The sequence below is a fragment of the Panicum virgatum genome, chromosome 1N, assembly GCF_016808335.1.
Source record: "Panicum virgatum strain AP13 chromosome 1N, P.virgatum_v5, whole genome shotgun sequence".
In the NCBI taxonomy this organism is placed as follows: domain Eukaryota; kingdom Viridiplantae; phylum Streptophyta; class Magnoliopsida; order Poales; family Poaceae; genus Panicum; species Panicum virgatum.
The window spans coordinates 8,857,751-8,885,449 of NC_053145.1; the positions used below are offsets into that span (position 1 = coordinate 8,857,751).

A 27,699-nucleotide genomic window follows, 5' to 3' on the forward strand; every position below is an offset into this window, starting at 1 on the left:
GATTATATCAGACGAGCCGCCACAATATCATATACATGGTGTTCCCTTTGCCTCACGATATTTGGTCTAGTTTAAAGCCGACCACTCTTTCTCGATCCTGTGATTCGGAATACTTGGTTAACTCTTAACCCCAGCATGGCCATGCATTTCCTGATCCGAATCACTCGAGGGGCCCAGAGATATCTCTCTTGTAGAGAGGGGCAAATCCCATCTTGACCGACTATGTCTCAAAGCATGCTTCTTGACAGACCCGAAAGCCACCTTTATGACTACCCTATTACAGTGCAGCGTTTGATGGCTCCTAAGTAAGTCGGTTCACATCTTGAGTACATACGACGATCTCAGGTCTTAGGACACATCGTATATATTGTGTAATGAGAAGTCATCATCTCGTATTGGGTCAGTTCAGTCTCATGTCTCACATGAGCCCACATTATTAGTTTGACATCCCCATGTCTATGACTTGTGAAACGTAGTCAATCAACTAATACATGTGCTAGTCTAATATTCATGTGTGTCCTCACATGAACTCCGACTAGGAACATTTTAGAATATTCATACAAGTTTAGAGTTTCACAAATACTTTACATAAGCATTAATCAATACAAGTTGTCATCCATGAATATTCAAGGTACACTTTATTAACCATAAATAAAAGGAAATATGATTGACTATAGTGCATATTTCAAACACCAACCCCATACATCCTCCAACCACACACATGGTAGAAGTCCTGGCCGCCGCTCGCCCACTCGTGTTCCAGAAGGGTGCCTCCCTTTGCTCGGTAGCGGTAGGGTAGGTTCGAGCCCCCCTGCCCTAGCGCTGCCTCTGTCCCTGTTTAGCTCACTTGTTGTCATGTGCATGCGAGTCCTTGTGTTAATGGCTTAATGCTGGTAAGCTCCTTTGTGGCTTTGTTGTCATGTGCATGCGAGTGCTTGTGTTAATGGTTTAATGCAGATGAGCTTGTAGCAACAATAAATCAGCTTGTGTGCTTTGCGGGTTTCTTGTATTAGCCGTGGAGTCCGCGGGATCATGACGAAGGCCAATTTGCGCTTGTGGATAATATAACCACAAACCGAGTAGAAATTCTGAATGAATAAACAGATAGGCGTCGCACTGGGTCCACGGAACACGCGTCAGCTCGAGGGATTCTAAAAACGAGGGATGGCATCTCCTCTTTGCCGACAGTAACAAACATGTCTGATTACATTCACTTATAAAGAATTTTGAAATTCGAGGGCAAGATGAGGGACCTCAAGTGAAATTTTTACTTTTTTGTTTTGATGAAAAAGTGAACTTTTTATACTATTGTGGGCCATAACGGCCCATCTCCTTACTGGGCTGCGACATGGCAGGCCTGGGGCGGCACTGCTTGCCTATTCGGCCATCCAGGGAGTTGTTAACCTCTCCGCTCGCGCGCTTCTTTCATTTTTATATTTAAAAAAAATAAAATTTCAAAAATATATGTCGATTACAATACTTTGAATACAAGAAAGTCAAGTTTTACTAGGATTCGACCAAAACCGGTCACACCGGTTTCATTTCCGATCACACCGGTTTCGGTGTACTGTAGCCCGTCTTGCCGTTGCCGCTGCCTTCGCGTCCTTGTCTTCCTTCAAGCTTCCTTGATCTTGCTTACTGCCACATTTGCTTGTCAACAGAACTCACTCGGCCGGCAAAGACATCTCGTCGCGTCGATCGATTCAAAGCAGGGGCATCAACGAGGCCGAACACGGCGACGGCGAGCCAGGCATCCCAACCGGAGGGCTGCTTCCTGCTGCGCGCGGCGGCGCAGGCGACAAGCTGTGCACCGGTGGGGGGAACAGGCGTAGCGCGGCGACGAAGAAGGGGCTGGTGGGAGGGGCATCGTGTCGTTGCCATTGGGGTCAACGATGCATTCCATGTCGGAGCCGATGCCGACACAGTCGAGCCAATCGGTAGGCACGGGAGGGGAGGGCGACGGAGGAGGGCCAGACTCGTGGCGTGCGCGGGCGGATGGAAGCCAGCGAGAGGTAGATGATGACGAGCGGGGTCCATATGATAGTGGGACCGTGGAGAGAAGGGAGATAGTTTAAGAGAGAAGTCAGGGGCACAAGCATCAATTCTCATGGTCGGTACACGCTGGATGTCTGATGTGGCCTGCCATGAGTGCCAAAGTGACAAATTTACTGCTGACTCTAATACATGATTCATACCAACTATAAGTGCTAGCAAATATGATAACTATTGTTAACGTACTTTTGCGGACACTGGATGCAACCGTGTGATCCATTTTGTGCCGAATAAATAGGAAACAAATAATTATTATTAGACTGTCATGAGAAAAGCCCTATTCTGGTACCGTCAAATCTTCCAATGCGGAATACTCTCTGTACAGACACCTCCAATCCAAATGGGGCTTCTCTATGAAACAATTCGTTGGGTATTTTCACTTTTTTAAAGCGTTTGAACCTATGTCCAGCCCTGTTGCTTCTTTCATTGGGCTGAATGCTGTGACGCTAACTGCAGCGCCCACGAGGCGGTTTTTGTAATTGCTCCGCAGCTTTATATGCACAACAGGATTCACTTAAATTACACCATTTATCATTGAAGTACTTATTGGCTGTAGCTTATTGGGAATGATATGCATAAGTAATGATGGTTTCTTTCTTTGAAAGTGTTTGGAGAAGGAGGATAGCATGAGATCCTTGTGGGTTGCTTCACATGCCTGTTCTAATACAACACAATAAGTATTTTAATATTTATTCAAATTCAAAAAATGGATTAGATCTGGGCCGTCGGTCTCGTATCCAGCGGCTGGGGTCCTCCTCTTGGCCGGCCCCGACGGCTCGGCTGGGCTGGGGCGCCGGCACGGCGGCGCCATGGCTGGCGCTCGGCCGGGCAGCGCTGCCGGCGGCGGCGGTCGACGGCGAGCGGCGGCACGCGGGCGGCAGATCACGGCGAGCACGCTGGTGCGCTTACGCTGGGCACAGACGCGACGGACGACGGCGTCCGGCGGCGAGGCAGAGGCGGCGAGGTTCGGCGACGAGGTGGCGGCGTTCCCGGCGACGAGAACCGATGCGGCTTGGTCCAACGGAGGCGGTGAAGTCCCGCGAGTCTCGACCGGTGCTTCTAGTCCTTCGGAAGGCAGCGACGACGCGGATCGACGGAGCTCCACGGCGGCGGCGGATGGCGGTGGCGGCGGCACTTAGGCTAGGGTGGCGGCGTTGACTAGGGTTTGGGAAAGGGATGACGCGGGTCCCTCTCAGGACTAAAAAGGGTCGTGCTCTTCTCGATTCAGGCTCAGGACAAGCCTGAACAGCTAAACTAGCAAATAACCCGCCATACTGCTAAAAAGGGTATAAGAAAATTAAATGCTCGAATAGAAGGTACTTAAAGTAATGCTGGACTAAAATAGAATACAAATATATTGATAGCTTGATAATGTCTTACAAAGGAGAACTCTACAAGATACAAAGGTATTACGAGAACTCCTTCCAAGACTTTCGGAAATCGGGAAATTTCCGACTCGACCCTCTCCTAACTCCCTAGCCTAATTCCTACTCCCTATAGCTACACTTGAGCTTCCAGCTGCTCAAGTGAGCACTCCTACTGCTGCTCCGGCTGATGGCTCTGGAGTGTGTGTTGAAGAGCTTGGAGGGCCCCTCTATTTATAGGGAGGCCGGGCGGCGCCGAGGGAGGCTGGGCGGGGCAAGGAGGGGCCAGCCGGCGCCGTCCATCCATCATCCGACGGCTCCGCGGCTTCCTCTGGCGGTTGAGACGGTTGTGGCCATTTCAGCCCGTAGCTTGGCCGGACGACCGAGAAACGTGCCGGGCGGCACGTGTTGGGGCCGCCCAGTGCCCTCGGATTTGGCGCCGCTCAACCGCCTCGGATGGACGCTCCCAGGGCTCCCACATGTCGCCTTCTGAGTGGAAGTGCCACAGATCACTCCTGACGGCGGGGCCAGTGGATCCAAGGCACCTCCCGTCTTGGCTGTAGATGAAGATCGGACGGTCCTGGAGATATGCCCAGGGATCCTAAGCTGATTGCCTCCCCCTGAGACACCCTCGGATTGATAACGTGGCAGAGCGCTGTCCTGTGGGGCCGGGCGGCGTGGACATGTTCCGGCTGGCCTGGCTTCTGTGTGGCCTGGCCCTGTCTTGGCCCTGGCTAGCCCCTGGCCGCCCCTGGCTGGCCCCTGGCCGAGCTCTGGCTGGCTGTGGCTTGGCCAAAGCTAGCCATGGCTGGCCAATGCTTGGCCGGGCATGGCCGGAGCCTGGCCCGAATGCCTGTCGATGAAAACATGCTGGATTTGGTGCAATTTCATATGTTTTTGTACCTGCAAGGCAAATTACACCAAAGCTCGTGGAACTATGTTAGTAGGAATAAATATACAATATTTGTGGCATTCCCTCCTTATTTCTGGTGAATGTTGACGGTAAAATTGAGCGTTAAAGGCCGTCAACAGCCGTCGCGCCCTCATGAGCCGCGCGCTCGTATCGCATCCGCCGCGCCCTCATGAGCCGTGGATGCTGGTCACCGCTCCCACGCCTCCATCGTGGTGGGAGATGGGGTCATTGCCGCCGATGACGCGGGCATTGAGGCGGAGGATGGGTGGGAGGAGCGGGATGGGGACGAGGAGCGAGCGCTTCCACCAGCGCATCAAGGCTTATGGAGGGGAGAGCGAAACCCTAGTTATCGTGGACTAGCGGAAATGGCGTCGCAACAATGGGAATTGCTGGAGGGGAGACGAGGACCTCTCACTGGGTAGGAGGGTCTCGGGAGTCGGGGTTGATGGGGCTATTGGGCTGGGTCGCGCGAAGGCGGGCGTCCGGACCGTCCGGACACCCGTCTCCTACGATTACCGTTTGTGCAAAGCCGACAATGCGCTGCCAGGGGCAAAACCCGTCACACCGGTTTTGAAACCGATCACACCTGTTTTCGCAGGCTGGATGTGAAAATTGGCTAGATCGCATTGCGGCCTGGATAGATCTCACACTTATGTGGTGATGGACGACTGGTTTACGAGCAACCCAGTAAAGGATAAATATCGCGCTTACGTGGCGACGTGCGACTAGTTTACGAGCAAACTAGTAAAGACCGATGAATATCTCACCCGGGAGGGACCCCGTCAGGGCGTGAGCGTCGTCGGGTTGCCCTAGGTCGGCCGGCGAGCCTAGGACGTCATCTTGATCGTCGGACCAAAGGATGAGCAGCATTTAGGGTTGGAAAAATAAGGCAAAAGGGTAAAAAGAGGAGTTGTATTGATAGATTCGATTGGATTGGATGTCCTCAATCGGTCGTGAGCCTTTATATATATGGGCCAGGATCGTACTCCTCCTGTTTGGACACGATTACAATACTTTGAATACAAGAAAGTCAAGTTTTACTAGGATTCGACCAAAACCGGTCACACCGGTTTCATTTCCGATCACACCGGTTTCGGTGTACTGTAGCCCGTCTTGCCGTTGCCGCTGCCTTCGCGTCCTTGTCTTCCTTCAAGCTTCCTTGATCTTGCTTACTGCCACATTTGCTTGTCAACAGAACTCACTCGGCCGGCAAAGACATCTCGTCGCGTCGATCGATTCAAAGCAGGGGCATCAACGAGGCCGAACACGGCGACGGCGAGCCAGGCATCCCAACCGGAGGGCTGCTTCCTGCTGCGCGCGGCGGCGCAGGCGACAAGCTGTGCACCGGTGGGGGGAACAGGCGTAGCGCGGCGACGAAGAAGGGGCTGGTGGGAGGGGCATCGTGTCGTTGCCATTGGGGTCAACGATGCATTCCATGTCGGAGCCGATGCCGACACAGTCGAGCCAATCGGTAGGCACGGGAGGGGAGGGCGACGGAGGAGGGCCAGACTCGTGGCGTGCGCGGGCGGATGGAAGCCAGCGAGAGGTAGATGATGACGAGCGGGGTCCATATGATAGTGGGACCGTGGAGAGAAGGGAGATAGTTTAAGAGAGAAGTCAGGGGCACAAGCATCAATTCTCATGGTCGGTACACGCTGGATGTCTGATGTGGCCTGCCATGAGTGCCAAAGTGACAAATTTACTGCTGACTCTAATACATGATTCATACCAACTATAAGTGCTAGCAAATATGATAACTATTGTTAACGTACTTTTGCGGACACTGGATGCAACCGTGTGATCCATTTTGTGCCGAATAAATAGGAAACAAATAATTATTATTAGACTGTCATGAGAAAAGCCCTATTCTGGTACCGTCAAATCTTCCAATGCGGAATACTCTCTGTACAGACACCTCCAATCCAAATGGGGCTTCTCTATGAAACAATTCGTTGGGTATTTTCACTTTTTTAAAGCGTTTGAACCTATGTCCAGCCCTGTTGCTTCTTTCATTGGGCTGAATGCTGTGACGCTAACTGCAGCGCCCACGAGGCGGTTTTTGTAATTGCTCCGCAGCTTTATATGCACAACAGGATTCACTTAAATTACACCATTTATCATTGAAGTACTTATTGGCTGTAGCTTATTGGGAATGATATGCATAAGTATTGATGGTTTCTTTCTTTGAAAGTGTTTGAAGAAGGAGGATAGCATGAGATCCTTGTGGGTTGCTTCACATGCCTGTTCTAATACCAATGCTGGCAGAGTGGTTTATCACATTGCTACCTATTTATGTACTGTGATTGAAGAAAAAGGTGAAATAGAACATCCATTTGGCATTGATGCTGCTGAGGTACATCTCAATCTCTTGACTGTTTATTTTAGTTTGACTGATTGATTACCATATTGATTCTGTGTTAATGATTGAAAGAGAGGCTCACTAGTTTCTTGTATCGGTTATTTGCCCCGGAAAAAAAATGATGGTTTCAAGTGTATTGCTATGGAAGCTGAGTTGATATCTGAATGGTTGAGGCATGGACGCCGTATCTTTTCCGATGATGAGTTCACCTTGTGCAATAACATCCGCACTGTTGCCGCTAAACTTTTTATTTCACGCCGGAAGTACTCTCTAGTTCAGTGATATTCTTCTTTTGACATTCACATTCAGCCTGCAGCCCCTGTACCATCTGTGCAGTAAAGTTACCAATTGGCATTGACAAGAGGTATTCATATCCCCTTATGAATTCTTGTGCTTTGGCACTATCCTGATTCTCGGTCTCCAACCTCAGCCCTCTGAGCTCCAGACGTAGCATTCTTTGATTCATGCGATAGAAATCGATTTTTTAGTGTGAACAGCTTTAATAAATATAATTTTGTTCTTTACCATTTTCAAGTTATCCTGAGCCTTTTTCAGTAGCATTTCCTGCAAAATTGACACAATTAGTAAATGTGACATCATAGTCCAAAAGAATATGTGCCATTCAATTATTAAATGAAAACACACTTTTCTTTTCTGATAAAAAGCAAGCCTCAAGACAAAGAATTCCCTAAGTACTGAAATAAATGGCACAATTTAGTTACAATAACCAAAAAAAGAAGAAAAATGGAGGTCTTGTAGCAAAAAGGTAGTACATACTTTGTTCTGGACTGTCATACTTTCGAAGTTTGCCATGTGAATCCAACAAATGCATATTTGATGTTCGTATGTTGGTTATCAGTCTCAACTTCCTCAGAAGATCTACTTTGTTGGCTTGTGTCAAATTCTCCCAATTCTCATGTAAGTGTAACACAATTTCAACATCATTTATGCCTGGCATTTTGTCATACCTCTGTAAAATTATTATGATTAGAGACTAGTGAACAACAACCATTTCATGATTAAAACATACTATTTAATCAGTTACCTTGATGAATTTGTCATTTTCGTCCATAAAAGATTTAAGTTTATTTTCATAATTTTCCATGGAGGTGTTTATTGGGAGCTCCCTTATTTTTAGTGTAGTATCGTTAACATCTATGGTACCACTGGTGGTATAGGTAACACGTGATCCCTTGGTAATTTTGCTGACTTCTCCATGTTGGTTCATATAAAAAAACAAAAAAATAGATTTTTTTAAAGATAAAAACAGCGTTGTAAAAAAAACATGTACTACTGACATGGAACTGTCTGAACTAGGGTTTCATTTCTTCCAGCTTCTCTGATCGCATCAAATGTTTCAAATTGCGTACAATATCTCGGGGATTGTAACTTGGAATCTTTGTGCTCCAACCAACACTAACTCCTTCACCTCCATTGACTAAAATCATTGGAAGGATGAACAAATACCTAAAAATAAAACCAAGTCTTAGCTACTTATTGTATAGGTTCAACTGATTGCCCATTTTCATGCATATAATCGAGCAGAATATCATCATTTTCATTGAATATCGTGCGAGTGATACTTGATAACTCTGTGAAGATATATCTTGCAACAGCAGCATCTTTGCCTCCCTAAAATGAAACAAACAAGCATAACTAAAATGTTTAACGAAGTAGTTTTCTCACAGCGGTTTCTTAACTCACCTCTAATTTTGTACCGAATTGGCCATTGGGACGCAAAACATTGATATTGTTGCTTCCAGCAAAATCTTGAGCCATTCCTACTATTATTTTTGCTACATTTTCTTCACCGTGATGATAAGCAGAACATTCTGACACATACCCGGCAAACTGTGCCTCCTATAATGAAGTAGTAAATTAGTAATATTATAAGGCTAATTCGGATAAAATATGACACGTCAATCATATAGCAGCACAGAAAAGGCTCGACCGGAGGCTCAAACCTTTTCTACTTGATATTGTAATACAAGCTAGTCTACCTTTATATACTTAGGTCTTTATGTGCCAATTTATATAAGGAAACAATAAGCTCTTTCCAGAGCATAACATTATCAGAGTTGTACCTTTTCAATCAAGAAGCTACTAATAAGCTAGTCTACCTTTATATACAATAGTTTATTAGTAGCTTATTGGTTGAAAAGGTACAACTTTGATAATGTTATGCTCTGGAAAGAGCTTATTGTTTCCTTGTATAGATTGTCACCTAAAGACTTAAGTATATAAAGGTAGACTAGCTTGTATTACAATATCAAGTAGAAAAGATTTGAGCCTCCGGTCGAGCCTTTTCTGTGCTGCCATATGATTGACGTGTCATATTTTATCCGAATTAGCCTTATAATATTGCTAATTTACTACTTCATCATAGGTGGCATAGTTTGCCACGAAACCCTAGTTCAGACAGTTCCACGTCAGTAGTACATGTTTTTTTACAATGCTGTTTTTATCTTTAAAAAAATCTAATTTTCTTGTTTTTTTACATGAACCAATAGGGAGAAGTCAGCAAAATTACCAAGGGATCACGTGTTACCTATACCACCAGTGGTACCATAGATGTTGTTAACGATACTACACTAAAAATAAGGGAGCTCTCAATAAAAACCTCCATGGAGAATTATGAAAATAAACTTAAATCTTTTATGGACGAAAATGACAAATTCATCAAGGTAACTGATTAAATAGTATGTTTTAATCATGAAATAGTTGTTGTCCACTAGTCTCTAATCATAATAATTTTACAGAGGTATGACAAAATGACAGACATAAATGATGTTGAAATTGTGTTATACTTAAATGAGAATTGGGAGAATTTGACGCAAGCCAACAAAATAGATCTTCTGAGGAAGTTGAGACTGATAACCAACATACGAACATCAAATATGCATTTGTTGGATTCACATGGCAAACTTCGAAAGTATGACAGTCCAGAGCAAAGTATGTACTAACTTTTTGCTACAAGACCTCCATTCTTCTTCTTTTTTTTTGTTATTGTAACTAAATTGTGTCATTTATTTCAGTACTTAGGGAATTCTTTGTCTTGAGGCTTGCTTTTTATCAGAAAAGAAAAGTGTTTTCATTTAATAATTGAATGGCACATATTCTTTTGGACTATGATGTCACATTTACTAATTGTGTCAATTTTGCAGGAAATGTTACTGAAAAAGGCTCAGGATAACTTGAAAATGAACAAAATTATATTTATTAAAGCTGTTCACACTAAAAAATCGATTTCTTTCGCATGAATCAAAGAATGCTACGTCTGGAGCTCAGAGGGCCGAGGTTGGAGACTATGTAGAATCAGGATGGTGCCAAAGCACAAGAATTTATAAGGGGATATGAATACCTCTTGTCAATGCCAATTGGTAACTTTACTGCACAGATGGTATAGGGGCTGCAAGCTGAATGTGAACGTCAAAAGAAGAATATCACTGAACTAGAGAGTACTTCTGCAGAAGAGCTTTGGTTGAGGGATCTTCGTGATTTTGAAAAAGAACTCGATGTAAGCAACGCCACTTGTGTTTTGCTTCTTAAAGTTTTAGAAATATTACTTAATCTCACTCCTCAATGATCAAGCTGCAGAGTTACAGAGAAAGATAAGGGATGTCCCCATCAATGAGGGAGTCACAGAAAATCACAGACTTTCGTTTGACTCACATGATGAAATTCTAAGATCCCCAAGCAAAGATGTGGATGTGAGCCACCTGGTAAGCCCTCTCAGTTTCAATAAAACAATTTTGTTTCCCCAGCAAGGCCATGTATAGCACCTTATGGCTTTAGTGCTATGGTTTTCTTTTTCTTGCAGGCAAATGTACCATCTAAGCATAAAGATGATGGACTAAGTGAAGAACAGCGTACAGACCTATTGAGTCTTACTGCTAAAAAGTGGATAAATGATGGTGCAATTGAGAAAATATTTCGGATCTTTGAAAAAACCATCGGGAATAATGACAAGATCCTACTGTTACCTCAATGCGTGTCAACAATTCTACTGAGGGATAAGCATGCTGCCAAAAAGTTAGCACTGAACACATATTCATTAGTATTTATTCTTCTGAATGATGCACAGATGTATCCCCATGGTTCTGATGGTGGGCTACATTTTAGCTTATTAGTATTGAACAACACACAGGAAGGCAAACACATGTTCCGTCATTATGACACTTTGGGGACAGTTAACTGGACAGTGGCGAAAGCTGTTGCTAAAAGTATAAAAGATGTGCTCCCTGCTCTTGCCAAAGCAGAATTATATGATGCCAACGTGCCACTGCAGCAGGACACATATAACTGTGGTGTATATGTGCTGGCTATTACAGAAGCGATCTGCCAATGGTTTGTGGAAAATCAGAAATCTGCACATAAATCGAGATATGATTCTTTTGTGATGGATAGCATAAAAAATCCGCTTGAAGTTGACAAGAAGAGGACGAAATATTACAAGATGATGGTAAACCATCTTGGTGCCCAGGACCCAGGTTAGTGAATAATCTGGTCTCTAAACTATCATTATATCATGAGAATCTTATCCTCTGCACACTATTTGAACCCATTTTTCCAAGAAAACACACACTATGTTTCCACCTTATCTCAAGGTTTCATGGGCAGGCATTTCCTTTTGTATAGCTTTGCATTTTTCCAGTGTCCACCTGAATCGTCTAGCCAAGGAAATTGTTTCCTTTGTTTGTTACTGTGCAATGATGTCAATATAATATTTTTTTCTATTTGGGCTTAATTATCTGAGCAAAGAAATGTCCATGCAGTGGTTTTTGCATGTGATGAGAACTTCATATGTGTTGTGTGGGAAGTCTGGGAACTTCATAAGAAAGTGGATACGATGGAATCATTGAGCTCTTGGGCTCTGGCATATCTGATCTGTGCGACTGTAATCTCACATATTGCCCTCCTGAGAACAGAAATGTCCATTCAGTGTTTTTTTTCCGGATATGATGGTAACTTTATATGTGTTGTTTGAATGGCCCTAAATTTGTACAAGAATTTGTGATTCTTTGTGTATTTTATTCTCAAGTGCTACATGTACATTTGCATATGAAATTTGTTTTTGCTAGAATACTAATGTTGGACCTCTAATTTCATTCCAATTCCCAGGATGGATGTGAACTGGCTGCAAAATGAACCACAAGATTTTGGTATGTGGGTTTCTCCAGCACAGTACTATTAACTTATATCATGCTGAACCCACTCAACTCTATCATCTCAGTTCCAAAATTATCTGAGAAGTAATGCACTGGATGGATCTTTTGTCAGGTTATGGGAGTATAACAATGAGATTAAACGACCTGGCATCCTAAAGTTACGCGGGCAATCTTGTACTCAGCAGATGGGAGCCCCAGGAATGTCGCATGCTCTTTTTGCTGGCTATCCTCTCCAGTAGCATCTATGCACCGCATGATTCTCAAAATCTGCCTGCACAAAAGCAGATCCAATGGATGAAAGCTGGTGTTGAGAGCTGTTATGATGCCAGTTGATCCAATCCTCAGTTCAGTGACTACATGTCTCCAAATCCTATTCCTGCTTCTGACCGCTGCCCTCAAATGTGGGTTCAAGCTAGTGGATTCAATCCAGCGGCATAGCATCTTGTAGGATTAGCTATGTTATAATTACATATCCTTTTTGTAACAGGGTGCAGGATGATACTCAATGGAAATGGCTGGTATTGTAACATATGCTGGTGCGAAGATTATCCAAAATGCTTGAATACTTGTGGAAAAATTGGAAGGCCGAGTAAACTAGAGCATCCAAAATTTATTCCAGAACAAGTTGTTTGATGTATTATTGCTTCTCTCACTAATTCTAGACCAGTAGTGGAGCCAGGATTTAGACATGAGGGTGGCCAAACTTTTATGCCATGAACTGAGTGGTAATAATAGTAGAAAAAATGGCATCGCAATACCTTTTATCACTTATGTTTCCCTTTGGGCCACCCTTTTAGTACAAGTCTTCCAAAAAATGAAGCATACAAAATGGATGGGACCTTTTTGAGTTGCAAATGAAAACGACCACAGAGTGCTCATACCTGGAACAAATGGTTTCATTTTTCTATTTAGACTACAGGTAGCTCTGATAATATGGCTGTCGATGCTGGCAGTAAATATTACTCCCTCCGTATCTAAATATTTGACACTTTTGACTTCTTTTCGCAACTTTGACCGTTCGTCTTATTCAAAAAAATTTCTAAGTTTCATAAAACTTATATATAACTCACTTCATTATTGAAGATATTTTAAGTATAACTTATATGTTTGTATGTTTGCATAAATTTTTTGAATAAAACGAGCCGTCAAAGTTGCGAAAAAAAATCAACGGTGTCAAATATTTAGATACGGAGGGAGTACAACACTATTATCATCACTTATTGCGCACCAACATTTTATATGCATTATGGGCACATTTGGGTGGCAACTAGTTTTGCTACACATTCTTACTGTGGTGGCTAGCCGTACTCTTGCCAAACTTTAGTGGCAAGAAATATGACCACCAAGCCTTAGCTAAAATTAGGCCCAAAACTTGAGCTTATGACAAGTAGCCGACAAGTAGCCAGCAGACTTAAGAAGTTGGACAGACTAAAATTTATGGCGGCCTAACCTTAGGGAGACGCGGAAGCGAGGACGATGCGGGGACTGCACGGGGAGGCGCCGGATGGCAGGTGCCGGTTTGCTGGTGAGCGGCAGCAGGGAGGAGAGGAGCGGAGGCGTTGCAGGCGGGGATGAGATGCGGCGGACGGAGGCGTTGGCCGGGATGAGCTGATGGAAAGCAAATGGATAAGGGAGAAACGCAAAAGAAAAAAAAAGTAAAAGAGAAACTTAGGAAATAAAAAAACAAACGCTTACACGTGAGTGGAAAAAAACTGACACTTACACGTGGGATCCAACCGTCTGGGTGGATTGATGTTGATAGAAAAAGACCCAGTCAAGACACTTGCACGTGGGATCCAACCGTCAGGGTGGATTGATTTGACGGAAACAGTTTTTACATTAGAGATACTAGCAAAAATAACCGCGCGTTGCTACGGGCAATGATGCTTGTGTTGAATCGTGAACTAAATAATTGTGAATCTATAACACCGCTAATTGTGGATGTTTTCAAAATAAATCGATAACAATATGGCCACCGCATCTGCAAATTTGAGAAGAAAATATAAAGGGATAGCTGGGATGGATTTCAATATAAAAAAAGTAAAATACACCACCGGTCCTTAAACTTTTTCCGGTGTGTCATCCCGGTACACGAATTTTTAAAGTGTGTTATCCCAGTCCCTAAACTTAATTCGGATCTCTAATTAGCCCTAACAGATCCAGGTGGCCTGACTTTTAAGAAAAACCGCGCTCGTTTGTTTCTTGATAAAAAGGATCCTCCAAAAAACGAATAGATAGATTGATTTGTTACCGATCGATAGGGCGCAATCAGTTGAACTGCAGCCGGCCCTATTCAACTAGCTTTTGATCAACTCGAAGTATTCGTGCTTTTCCTAGCTGCCTTGGCTCATCTTGCTTGTTAGTGTGAGCATCAATTTCAGTTTGGGGGAGATGGTAGTTTGGGGTCTAGCCATTCTCTCTTTTTTCCTCACTCTTTCAGAGCGTAGCGCAGGGTGGTATTCAAGTCCTTTCTAGTAGTCGAGGTAGCACTGTGTGTTTTGGACTTTGAGTTTATTACTCGGTGCTATCCCAATTAAGCTCTAGGAGATTTCACTGTATAAAAAAACTCAAGTGTCTCATCGTTCCATGGTTGAGCATAGAACCTATACGCCACCCGCATCTCGCCGTCATCGTTCAATGGTTTTAGCCAGTCCTGAAATTAAACCCATACACCTCCCGCAGTTCACATGGTATTCTTACAGTACCATTCATGAACTTGATGGACAGATCGAAGGCTTACCTGCGCCATGCCGAGGAGCTCCGTGCCGAACGAAGGCTCACCTGCGCGCTGCTTGCCTGGGGGCCACCCGCGCGCCGCCTGGGTGGCGGCCTCGGTGATCGCCGCCCTCGGTGCGCCTTCGAGTCCATCTGCGTGCGTGACGGCTTGGAAGACGAACCAATGTTCACGGCGCCCTATCGGTCGGTATCGAATCGATCTATCTATTCGTTTTTGTGGAGGGTCCTTTCTATCGAGAAAAAAACGAGCGGGGGGTTTTTGCTTAAAGGTCAGGCCACCTGGACCCGTTAGGGGCTAATTAGAGACCCGATTTAAATTTAGAGACCAAGATGACACACTTTAAAAGTTCGTGGACCGTCACGATGGGCGTGGTTCGGAGCGAACCACCGAATCCCTGATCCGCCCCAAAATACCGAGTCTAATGGGCCCCTTATCTGGCCCATGAAATGAAAAAGGAGTAGAAATTTGGAACCACTTGAACCCTACTATCCACTGGATCGACCCACGCCGTCTTGCCCCCGTCCGCCTCGGCGCCTCCGCGCCGCCACCGCCACCACCTCGCCCGTGCCGCCGCCGCTGTCACCTCCCCCATCCCCGCTGCCCCCACGTCTCCCATGGTGCCGCTACCTCACCCCATCGACGCCGTCGCCTAGCCATCTACATCTCCGCTGTCCTGCTCCACGTCGTCGCTGCCGCCGTCCCGCTCCACGTTGTCGCCACCGCCGCCGTCTCGCTCCACGTCGCCGCTGCCGCCGGACTCCCGTCCGCCGCCGAAGCCGTGTCCCGACTGTGGTTTGCCCCCCTCCATGCGCCACATCATCCTCAATCCTCTGCTTCCGGCTCCCAAGAATTCTTGCCCTCCTACATCCTGTCAGGTAAATAATTTTTTTATGGCAGAAGTCTAGATCACCCCCAACTATGAGGGGTGGACTACATAATCCCCTCAACTATAAAACCGGGTATTCTATCCCCTGAACTTTTCAAAACCGATCAAATTACCCCTTGGGGCGGTTTGAACGGTGGTTTGCTACAGTAACACGTTTTACCATTTTTTAATTTCGGTTGAATCTTTGAAAAACCATAGTAAATCACAGAAAAATCATTAAATGAAAAATCCAATTTTGTTGGACTCTACATGAGTAGACCTATACAGTGAACACATAATATGCTATGCTTTAGTCCAAAGTTTTTTCTTTAAATTTAGATCTATTTTTTCTATAATTAAATGGAATAATTCATAGCCGCAGTTTCTATGGCTCAATTGAGGTGAAATTTTTATAGTGGCCTTACTATTGTATGCTTAAACTGTAGTAAAAATTTCATACTCATTAGATCATGTATAACTTTGTACTAAAGCATAGCATATTATGTGTTCACTGTATAGATCTACTCATGTGGAGTCCAACAAAATTAGATTTTTTATTTTATGATTTTTCTGTGATTTACTATGATTTTTCAAAAATTCAACCGAAATAAATAAAAAAATGGCAAAACCGTGTTACTGTAGCAAACCACCGTTCAAAACTTCCCCAAGGGGTAATTTGACCGGTTTTGAAAAGTTCAGAGGGTAGAATACCCGATTTTATAGTTAAGGGGATTATGTAGTTTACCCCCATAGTTCGGGGGGGGGGGGGGGTGATCTAGACTTCTGCCTTTTTTTATTGCCGCTCCAAGACGGCTCTCTGCAGTCTCATGACAAATGCTCAAAGGTTAGGCTCGTTCTGTTGGTTACTGTGAAAACTACTCTCGGTTGTTGTAGCCCTACATATCCCGGCACCGTCACACCATTTTAGCACTGAGCAATGATTTTTAGGGCGCATTCTGTGGCCGGAGCGGCTCTGGTGTGGCCAAAGCTGATTAAGTTGTCATTGTGCTCCCTGTTTTCAGTTGTGCTCCCCTGCATCATGAATAAATTTTGTGATTATTTGTACCTGCACTAGATCTATCCAACTTCTGCCTGCAGGAAATTGCATAGTCTGTTTAGGAAATCTGAACCTTGAAAATAGCTTTACCTGATGTTAGCAACAGCACAAACGATGTTGTAATGATAAGTGTGACCCATTGATGTATCCTTTGCTTCTTAATTGGTAAATGATCTATCAGCTGGAACAAGACAATGATCTGAAAATTTTTTCTTCCATGAATCAAAATGTTCATTTAGGAATCTCTAGGGGTTTCCAGTTGGAGTTGAGCCACAATCTCACGATTTTCAGAATGAATCTCAAGAGCTAATAACGTAGTTGGCGGGTTAACTGTTAGGAATAAACTGAATTTCCTGAACATGATAGCAATATATATATTACTCGAATTAGATTGCAAACTTTTAGTAATGTTAATTGACCTTTAAATATATGGCAGCTTATCATTCTTCATCATGAATTGGATGGTAGATTACCAGCTGATTTCAGCTGAAATTGGACTATTTTTGGCTCTGAATTGTTGTGCTCTGATGGTAGATGAAAGCACCTCCATTGGTAGTTTTTTATTTTCAGCTCATAGTGAACAATATTGCTTTCGACTACACAAAAGCAGTTCATAGCTTATCATTATTTTCAGCTCTGATCAACAGTATTGTTTGCAGTTTTTAATTTTTAGTTATATAAATGCAGTTCACTACTTGAGAGTAGGAGAGTAGACATAGGCTTCCAATTCTGAGCTTTGCAAATCCACACAGAATAGCTGGTTTTGAGACAATCTAATATTTTTCCATGTATATGCAGATGACCAAGGTGGGGCACTGTACAATTCTTCTGTTAGAGCAAAACTGATAAGTGTTGACATTTCTTAACGTCACCACTAGAAACATACGTTCCCAGCAATAGCATCAGAAATGCTTGTCGGTATTCACCATCACACACCGCCAGGAACTCAGGTTCCCAACGATGGCGCTGGCAAACGCCCGAACAACCAGGGGTATCTCAGTTCATTCACAGATATAAATCCGCAAGCGTACGGATATACCGCTGTAGCATTTCACCCGGAAGTATTCCACAGGTATCGTAATTTATCCCAAGAGAAGATATGGTACGGGAATTATGCTATAGTCTAGTCATAATACTAATGCAGACATAAATGCTCAAGCAGGGGTAAGTGATAAACATATGCATGACACACAGATAGGCTCAAGACATAATGCTCTAATAAAGATAAATGTCTAGGCTAGTGAGATAGAGAGCTAGTGTTAATCTAATCATGTACTCCTAATTATACAAGTTAAGTTAGCCTATATTACTAAGTCACACATACACGGAAAATACCCCCTAACAGTGCTCCCCTGATTATCGAGGAACCACCCCGGACTACCGAGTTTCTTACGGCAGCCTGTCATGGCTATACAACCGGATCCAGTGCAGGGAATCACCTTCACCAGGAAGGGGTCCTTATCTCTAAACGCGAACGTGGGGGCGCACACGTCCCGAGCTGTCACCATCGGCGCCTAGGCCCCACTACTCTGTGGCGTAAAGATCCACTTAGCGATATCTATTAATCTAAGCACCGTGCCTACATTACTAAATACTACTCTACACCTCCGCGACAGATATAGAGCAACTACTGTAGCAGACACTAAACCACAATCATTGCACCTCTCTGGTAAGCTAACCGTAGCACAACATAGCAAATCTAGACTAAAGTCGCTATTCAACATATCTAGCATATCAAGCATGGTAAAATAACTATATAAAGAATAATACTTTATTGAACTAGAGCAAAGTCTTACAAAAGAAGAACTGAATACTAGAGACATACCCAGAACTCCGGCGAAGCTCCGCTCTTGCTCAACGACTCGACTAAACTAACCTCTACTCACTAGCACTAGAAGAATATGAGTGTGGAGAGCTACTTGGCCTTCTTGGTGTGTGTTGGAAGAGAAGGATGACCACCTATTTATAGTCTTGAGCTTACTTGGGGGAGTGGAGATGCTCCAAGGAATATTCCACTCCACCCACTCACATGGTGACACTTGGCATGGCGGTTCTGGGCATTTAGGCGGTTGCATGCCCGGATGGCGGTTGCCACTGACCTCCCAACCGCCTCAGCAAACCGCCACAGCAAGTTGGGCCCGGGCCGAGCCAACCAGGGGCCGGCCGGCCTGGGCCTGGCGCGCCTGGGCCCTGGCTTCCTCCTGTGGTCTCCCTGGTAGGTGTGGGCCCCGAATCCACTCGCCGATTTGGTGGATTTCGTGGGTTTCTTCGGGTAATGGGCCCACATGCCCTCGGGCCGGATTCGGTAATTCAGCTGGGCCCGCTCGTCAGCGTATTTCTCCGCCTTTTTGCGTATAAGTCCCTACACTCAAATATTCTTCCAGTACATGTGGAAATACGTTATTTAAAATAAAATATGCATGCAAGCATTGCTAGTTTCTCCTTTATTTCGGGAATATTGACGGTCGAAAACGTGCAATAACGACCATCAACAAACTCCCCCAAGCTTACCCTTTGCTCGTCCCGAGCGAAGCTTGAGACTCACAGAGGATAGACTTGGTTGTTGATCAGGAGTTGTTACAATATTTCATACCTTATATAGGCCGAGTGTATACCTGAAGATACTCTCTCTCGAGTTAAATCCATTTGACACGATATCTTACTCGAACTCCCATGAGGCTTCTTTGCTTCTCCTTGGCTTGTGCTGTTGAGAGACAGAACGGATATCCAGAGTACTACTCTCCTATTCTTCGTCCTACTATCATTCCGGAGGTTTTCAAAGATTTTGAAAATAAAAGCTAAGTTCCTCAAGTGATTCTCTCTATCACTCAAGAGGTGTATAGTGTATTCCTCACCAGCTCTTGTTTGTCCCAAATCTACAGGCTGATATGTGGAGCACGGTAGGGATCAAACAGGTATACTTGCATCAAATATTTTGCAAAGTCAAACAAGTGGACCTACAGAGATGGCAAAACATACCCTTTGATCAAGAAAATGCAAGTGTATGGTGGTGGTGAAAAGGAATGGATACTCCTTTTTGAAATGTATACCTCTTTCTCCTTTGGATTTCGGGAGATGGCATGGCTATCTTTTTCTTTCTCTCTATTTTTTTCTTTCATCATGCTCTATGCTTGAGCAAGAATTTATTCTTTCTTTTTGCATAGCCATGCCTCTCCTCTATTTTTGAAGGATCTTTGGAGAAAGGGTAACAATGATAACATGGAGTATTTTAGTGGATGGAAAATGGAATGGCTTGCTAAAAGTATAGCATATTTGTGGAAGTGGGATGATGGGTGTACGTGATTCTTGATCAATGGGGTATGATAAACATCTCACTAAAGTCACACTAGATTGACAAAGCCCAAAATTAATGCAAGCAACCAAAATCTACGGGTATGCAATGAATAACATATTTGGCTCTGGTAGGAATTTCTATCACTCAGGAACTTGTTTGATTTTATCATTTTCGCAAATAAAATTCTCCGGAATTCTAGCAAGATTCAGAACAAGATAATAGTAGCTCTAGATTACCATATCATATCTCACAACAATCTAGACTTAGATCAGACAAGTTGCTACCCACAAGTTTTCATTCAAGCAAGAGGTTGGTCAAATGAACTTAAAACTTGAGAGGGTACTTAGGCATATACTAGCATATATGAGATATGAAGCAGAGCAACTATTCATCATCTCAACTGAGAACTAGCATTCTTACCTAGCATAGGGAAATCTATCCTATATTTTTGGTCTATTTAGATTTTTCAAATTTTTATTTTGTTTTCAAGTTTATAAATGCAATGCAATGGAAAGGGAAATGATACAAGTTACCTGAATGGGAGAGAGGCCTCTCCCCCAAGCTTGTCTTCTGGCTCACTGCATCCGGTTGGGGTCAAACCCCTGATAGCGCCAATAGGCCTCCCATTGGTCTTGTTGTCGGCGCTGCTCTTCACTGATGTTACGGAACTGAGCATCGGCGCCATGCTGCCACTCCCGAGTCTACGCTGCGTGCTGCTCGAAGGTGTGGTGGAGCTCCTCGTGCCTCAAGTTGAGACGGTCAAACCTCCTCACGAGATCGCTGGACAGGTCACCTCGGGATGAGGTGGACCGGCGAAAGCAACTCGCAGGGGGTAGACCACTCGAACTCAAGGAGCGAGAGTCTCCAGCTGTCCAAGAAGGACTCCGCCTCGCCCGAAGAGCAGACCCAAAAAGGAGCCCTACCCAGGTGGGGGCCACCTCCTGAGGGGTCCAGTGGCAGTGACCACCAAGACTCACCACGAAGTGCGCTGACCGCACGTCCCAGCCCCTGGGCACCGGAAGATGGCCCTGCGAGTCACCTCCTTTTCGACCCACATAGACGCTGACCCGTGGGGTCCCAGCCACGTCGGAAGGAGGGGAAGCGGGAAGACGTAGGGCTTCCCACTCTCCTGCTTTTTCTTTCTTCTTTGGCCATCCACTGACCTTCCCCTTGAGCTATAAAAGGGGGAGGCGGCCCCCTGTGCGGGGCAAGCGAGATCAGTTCACCACTCACATCATGCACGCAAGGCTTGAGAGCTTCAGCTTTCTCCCTTGCTTGTAAGCCACCCCTCTACTCAAGTAACACAGGAGCAAACCGGCGTAAGCCGACTGGAGTAGGGCCTTTTACGCCCGAACCAGTATAAATCGTGTGTCCTCTTGAGAACCTCCGGAGCAAGCGCGCGGTCCCCGATATAAATCCGTCTGCCGGTGCTCAGAACACCGACAAGTGTCATTTGTCGGGCACTAGGCAAAGGCTCGATCCGGCCTGGAAACGTCCGGTTGACGGAGACGACCGTTAGGTGATTTGTCTAGTGTCAGCTATTTGACACTAGGCAAAGAATTTTTTTTGACATTTTTTAATTTTATCTAATTAATTTACTTTGCCTAGTGTCTTGCCTATGACACTTGGCAAAAAAAATTTATTAATATTTTAGATTTTATCTATTTTTAAACTTTGCCTCGTGTCGTATATTTGACACTAGGCAAAGGTCTTTTTCAATTATTCATGATTTCTGTTTTTTTTCTTCGCCTAGTGTCAGGGTAAAAAACACTAGGCAAATATTATGGCACTCGGCGAAGAGTCTTTCCAGGTTTCCCCAAGTTCCTTCTTTGCCCAGTGTCATGGTAAAAACACTAAGCAAAGCTCTTTTTACCTAGTGTTTTTTACCTTGACACTAGGCAAATCTCCTGTATTTTGTTTTTTTAATTGTTTTCGGGTGCAAATGAGACAGTAATCACATATATTATCAGAGGCAATTACATATATCTATCACAGGCAGTTAAATATCCATTTCAGAGAGTTCAAATATCACAAATAGGTCATATATAGTCACACGCATCAGTTATATCGCATAAGTCCAACATATACTCCACAAGTCCATAAGTCACACGCATCAGTTACAACTAGGCATAGATGGAGACAACCATGACAGATGAATAACTGAAGACAACTACTCCCTCCAGTCACAAATACGTGACATTTTGACTAGTGCTTCTGTAACAAAATGTCTATAAATTATAGCAAAAGAACATTTTTATGGAACTACATTTCCAGACAATTTCCAGGAAAAAGCACTGGAAAGGCAGTAAAACCCAATATTGAAGCAATAATACCGACATGATAGATGCCATATAATTTTAGGAAGCTGAAAATTGTAACGATGGGCACCTTGTCCAAGTATAGCTTAGTAGCCCAAGTTGAGATCACTGTTATTTGCATCTTGTCATCTTTTGTGAGCTTATCAAGCATTCTCAATAAGAAAGTTCTGAGAGCATCCTGCCAGTAGACATGGTTGACGGTTTCAGATATAAATCCATGGTGTCCATGCAAAAAATAAAGGAATACAGCATAGTAAACCATAAGCAATAATGTGCCAAAGGGTACAAGGGAAGCTTTGTAAGTAAAATATACAACCTCTAGCTAGCTAGCGTAAAATACACAACCTCAATGACAATACATTTCTTATTTTAATCTTGGAAATAGCAACATCAATCTAATGCATGGATGTAACAAAGTTAAGAGATACAACAAATGAATTGACTTAACATGAAATTGACTGAAAAGAGTATATATATAAAGACGGAACATTAAAAAACTTCCAATAATATGTTGCATCTTACCTAAAAAAATAATATGCTGCGTCAAAGAGTTCAGAGGAAAATTACCTGCTCAGCTATTGGTATACATTTCAAGCTGATCTCCTCAAACGATAGGATATAATTCATCTGGAACCAAACAAAGTTAGACTTAGGTTCAATGTGTGAACAAAACTTAAACAAAAATTAAAATATAATTATCAAGCGACAAAAACAGTAGTATGAGACTACAGGTCACCTTCGCATAGAAGGAAGCTGCAATGTAATACTCTTTTGAAGCAAATGTGGCATCAGCCTGTGAGCAAAAGGTTATTCAAATAAGAAGTCCATCTTTTCATCATATAAAAGGGGACATTAAAGAAGCGAGAAGTAGGGTGCGTAACTACCTGCGCTAGGTAGACTTGGTCAAAAAAACCCTTACTTTCCACGAAGTTCTCATCTCCACTAGTAGATCTGTAACACTGACCGAAGTTAGATAAAGGTAGTACTGAATATACACAAAGTGCACTAATTTTTGTTTCCCATAAATTAATTAGGAATAAGAATGGACAGAACATGCAACCATAAGGCGGATTATTGCAGTATGGAAAGCAAGCTTGAAAAAAAAAATAGTGCTGTAAAGATATGGTGGGACCTAATACGGTACAGGCTCCAAACTGCAAGTAAGTTTGCAAGTAAGGCCTTGTTTAGATCCCAAAACGCAAAATACAAAATTTTTGTAAATCGCTTGCATGGTGTACTAAATGTAGTAAAAAAATAAATCGCATTACACAAATGGACTGTAAATCGCGAGACGAATCTAATGAGCCTAATTATGATGTGATTAGACACTAAATTGTTACAGTAATGCTACAATAAACATGCTCTAATGATGGATTAATTAGGCTCATTAGATTCGTCTCGTAGTTTACAGACGAGATCTGTAATTAGTTTTGTGATTAATCTACATTTAATACTTCTAATATTGAAGATTCCTTTCCAAAAACGCAAAAATGCAAAGTGATCTAAACACACCCTAAGTTTAGAGGCCATGACTTCTTAAGATCAGGTTTTTTTGCCAAGATACATGTAAGTAGGTGAATCAAAAACACCATGTTATTCAATGTAAGCTTGAAGCTGCTCCTGATATAAAGAGAAGCTCAAGTGGCAAGCAGTAAGTTATTGAGTTTAAAATTAGTGCATTCAGAAGTCCAGGATAACCCAAACATTCAATAGGGAGCATGTTATATTGGTCCAGAATATCATGCACTCCATCTGCTCCTAATAGAAGCTGATGACAATTGGTCAAGCTGAGAACTAATACTTACTTCTATTGAACCAATGCCAGTGAATGAGTAAAGCCGCGTCCGAGTGACAGCCATCACATAGAATCTTGTGGAATTACCAACAACAGCAGTCTCCATCTATAAAACAAATGGCTCAATCACACTACTCCAACAAAAGGAACAGAAGAAGCAAGGAGCAATTGACAACATATCAGACCTGCAGAGCCTTGATGCCCTCTCTTTCAGTGAGCTCGAAGAGTGGCTTCACATACTTCTCCCTCTTGTCGGCCTCATCCACGGCCATCTCAATGATCTGGCCGCTCTCTGTTCCCAGGATCAGTTCCTTGGTCGATGCTGCAGCACCAAAAATCAGGGATAGTCAAGACTCACCAAACAGGGAACAGAACAGCCCCCCATGACCAATCGAATAGAGATGGTCGGAATCGGGGGATCACCTTCGGTTATGGATTGACGATTCCAGGCGACGGCATTGACCAGGAGGCTGCGGAGGCAAGGTAGCGGCTTGGGGCGCGGCCACCTGGCGTGGTGGTAGTACGTCTCGGCGCCGCCCGGGTGGACCACGGTGACGACGCAGTGCTTGCCACCGGGGTCCAGGAACACCCGGTGCACCGAGTGGTCGCCGGAACGGCCGCTCCCGAGGTCGAGATCTGCAGGCGAGGAGAGTACGCAGCGCGGGCGGTGGTGAGACGATGCCTTGTGAGCCGCGGAGGAGGGGCGTGGTGCGGCCGCCGGGAGGAGGCTGGCGGCGAACCGCGGCGGCGGGGGCGGGCGGTGAGGCTCGGCGGCGTGAGGCGTGAGGCGAGGCGCGGCGGCCCGGATGAGGGGCCGGGAGGAGGGGCGCGGCCGCCGGGAGGAGGCTGGCGGCGAGCCGCATCGGCGGGGGCGAGCGCCGAGGCTCGGCAGCGGCGTGGGGCGAGGCGCGGCGGCTGCGGACGAGGCGTGGCGGCGGGGTGGGGCAGGGCGCCGCGGCAGCGTGGGGCGAGGCGCGGCGCCGGCAGACGAGGCGTAGGGCGGAGGCGGCGGACGAGGAACGGCGGCGGCGGTGGAAGAGCAGCAGCAGGCGCTGGAGCTAGCCGTTTGGGGCCGAGAGCGCGCGAAGAAGCTAAGTACCGGCTGGTGTGGGGTGGTATATCTCCACTCTTTGCCCAGTGTTCCATCCATAACACCAGGCAGATAAGGGGCCGTTTAGTTGCAAACGCTAAAATTTTTGGATGTCACCTTAATAATAGTTTGATCAGATGTTGGGAGGGTTTTTCGGGCACTAATTAAACAACTAATTTCAGAACTCACTTGGAAACCACGAGACGAATTTTTTGAGGCCTTTGACCACGTCATTAGCACATGTGGGTTACTGTAGCACTTATGACTAATCATGCACTAATTAGACTTAAAAAATTTGTCTCGTCATGTACAACCAAACTGTGTAATTACTTTTGTTATTTAATTATATCTAATGCTTCATACATGTGTTTAAATGGGAGGTGAAAATTTTTGGGAACTAAACGGCCCTTAAATATTGGGCAAATAAATCTGGCGTCGAGGTTGTGGTATATTTTCACTCTTTGCCCAGTGTCCGATCTACGACACTAGCAAATAAATTTGACAGCAGGCAAATATATATTTGCCTAGTGTCCTCGATGTAACACAAGGCAAAGGTATTTTTGCCCAAATTAATTGTTTAATTCCCTTATTCCATTTTTAAAGCATTTATAATGAAAATTAAAAAAGCATAATATGAAATTAACTTGTCACAATTACATAACAAGGCTTCTTAATAGCTTTTATGAAGTTTAGCTCGTTATTTCATATGTTTACATCACAAATTGCGATTTTGTACATTACATTATATCAATGCATAAAAAATTAAAAAATAGTATACGGATCTGAAAATTTACCAAAACTTTATAGGAGACGTATTTTGTCGTTATTTACCTACACAAAAAAAATTCGAAATCAAAACACAATGCGGCTGTTACTACGACTCCAAATCCAGACGAATACTTCTCACCACTCTGAATCTTATTGCAAGAAGCTTTGGTTTGTAAGCAGTGTACCATGCACTTCTTCAAAACGTTGTCAATGGTTTTTTCACACCCTCCTCATATCATATCATGACATCTTGACAAGTTTTGTGATTTTCGGACATCGTTTCATATTTTTAAGTTTTTCCTGAATGTTTTAGCACAGTCGTGCGATCAAGTGTCGCGGCCACGATGCTTGTGTCGGTGTCCTGACCCGATGGTCCGGCACCAACTAGTGATGATACTGCGTGTCTCTCGTCCCAGATGGTTGATGCAAGATGCAACACAGTAACGCACGGCTTTATCCTGGTTCCGGCCGCGGGGCCGTACGTCCAGCAAAGAGGTGTGCGAGTGCACTGTACTATCTTGCACTGGGGGTGCCTGTAGTAGGGGTACAAGCGAGGCGAGAGAGGGGGGAAGCTCCCAAGTCTCTGTTAGAGGAGCAGTTGATTGAGGCGAGTGCCAATATCGGGGCTCAAGAGCGCGTGTGCTCTGTGAGTGGTGCCGAGTGTGGTGTTCTGCCCGGATCCGATCGAGAAGATAGAGCCCGTCTCCCCCTTTTATAGACACAAGGAGGGGCGGTTTACATGCACGGGAGGAGATCGCGGAAGTCGTCGTCTTCTCCCCGAATCGCGGGGGTGCAGTGGTCGAGCACTGTAGAAAGTACACTGTGGGGTATGGCGTCTGGCGTGGCAGTCGTCCTTGGCCTTGCGGAGATCGCGCCGGCGTCCTGACAGCTCTAGTGGGCGGCGTGGTGGTTCCTGTGGAGAGTACTGTTCCCCACGTTCGACGTGGCGGCACTCTGAGGGTCCCGCGGGCGGGGGTCCTGCCCTGGTCAAGGTCGGTGCTGCTTCCGAGGGCCGCGCCCATGCCGTTTGAGGGTTCCGCGGAGGGGAAAGCATGAGGGAAGTACGGGGAGTTGGCAGCACAGTGGTTGGAGCAGTGCCCAGCACGTCTCGCACAGCGTCGCAGATTCCCATAGTGTCGCCACAGCACCAGGGATGGCCTGAGCAGTGACCGGAGTTGGCGGACAAGACCTTGGTCACAGCCACTGTGCGGAGTGGAAGCCTGACGCCGTCTGATCCGGGAGCTGCGGTGGAGTGGTTGGCATTTAATGCCTCCGTACGGCGGGCGGGTGACCGGAAGGGCCGCTTGTCCTTTCCGTCGTGGGGTGGCCTCGAGCGAGGTGGAGACGATCCACTCCCCCGAGGGTAGGCTCCCTACCCTCGAGCGAAGCGGAAACGTGAGGCGTTTGTCGAGGGTCTCGGTAGGTGGCCCTCGAGCGAGGCGGAGATTGCCCGGCGGGTTTGAGGGGCGTGCAGATGGGCCGTACTGTGTACTTGGGCCGTGGATTGGGTTTCTTTGAGTACTTTCCTTTCCTTTGGATTGGAGGGAGACTGTAGGACTTCGTGGGCCCGATGGCCTGGCATGTGTTTTGCGTTTTTGGGGTGATTTAGTCCCCTGGTTAGGGTGCCCCTAATCATGGTACCCGACAGTAGCCCTCGAGCCTTTGTAGGGATGAGCATCAGTCCTGCGGAGGCTTAACCCCTCGAGGGCGCGACTCGGATGCTGACCGTGGGGATCTTAGTCTGCCCGTCGGGGGCGCAACGGTGCTCCGGAGAGCGTTGTCGAAGGAGATTGATCCAGGGTAGGGGTTTCTCGTTGGAGAGGCAATAGGGGAGGCCACTCCGAGTTGTCTATGCAGATCATAGTCGCCTCGAGCACCATGGCGCTGCCGCTGGGGACATCGCCGTCGGGCTGCTGAG

At 45.3% G+C, this 27,699-nt stretch overlaps 2 protein-coding genes and 1 long non-coding RNA gene across 3 annotated transcripts; 1 reads left to right on the forward strand and 2 right to left on the reverse strand.

Annotated features, from left to right (window-relative positions):
- Positions 1-6,948: 6,948 nt before the first annotated feature.
- LOC120655040 lies at positions 6,949-8,909 on the reverse strand. Its single transcript, XR_005667275.1, has 2 exons — positions 8,393-8,909; positions 6,949-8,320 (listed from the first exon to the last, which is right to left on the reverse strand). It is a non-coding gene; the product is annotated as an uncharacterized LOC120655040 (long non-coding RNA).
- A 403-nt stretch (positions 8,910-9,312) lies between these two features.
- On the forward strand, positions 9,313-11,803 carry LOC120653263. The gene is made up of 5 exons (XM_039931038.1): positions 9,313-9,372; positions 9,448-9,640; positions 10,286-10,410; positions 10,509-11,178; positions 11,464-11,803. Exons 1-5 carry the CDS (start codon positions 9,313-9,315, stop codon positions 11,673-11,675), a joined length of 1,260 nt encoding a protein of 419 aa, XP_039786972.1. The 3' UTR covers positions 11,676-11,803.
- A 10,006-nt stretch (positions 11,804-21,809) lies between these two features.
- LOC120653264 (vacuolar sorting protein 18-like) lies at positions 21,810-26,803 on the reverse strand. The gene is made up of 7 exons (XM_039931039.1): positions 26,725-26,803; positions 24,347-24,769; positions 24,109-24,245; positions 23,934-24,029; positions 23,013-23,079; positions 22,865-22,921; positions 21,810-22,755 (listed from the first exon to the last, which is right to left on the reverse strand). The coding sequence occupies exons 1-5, from the start codon at positions 26,801-26,803 to the stop codon at positions 23,071-23,073; spliced, it is 744 nt and encodes a 247-aa protein (XP_039786973.1). The 3' UTR covers positions 21,810-22,755; positions 22,865-22,921; positions 23,013-23,070.
- Between the last annotated feature and the right edge of the window lie 896 nt (positions 26,804-27,699).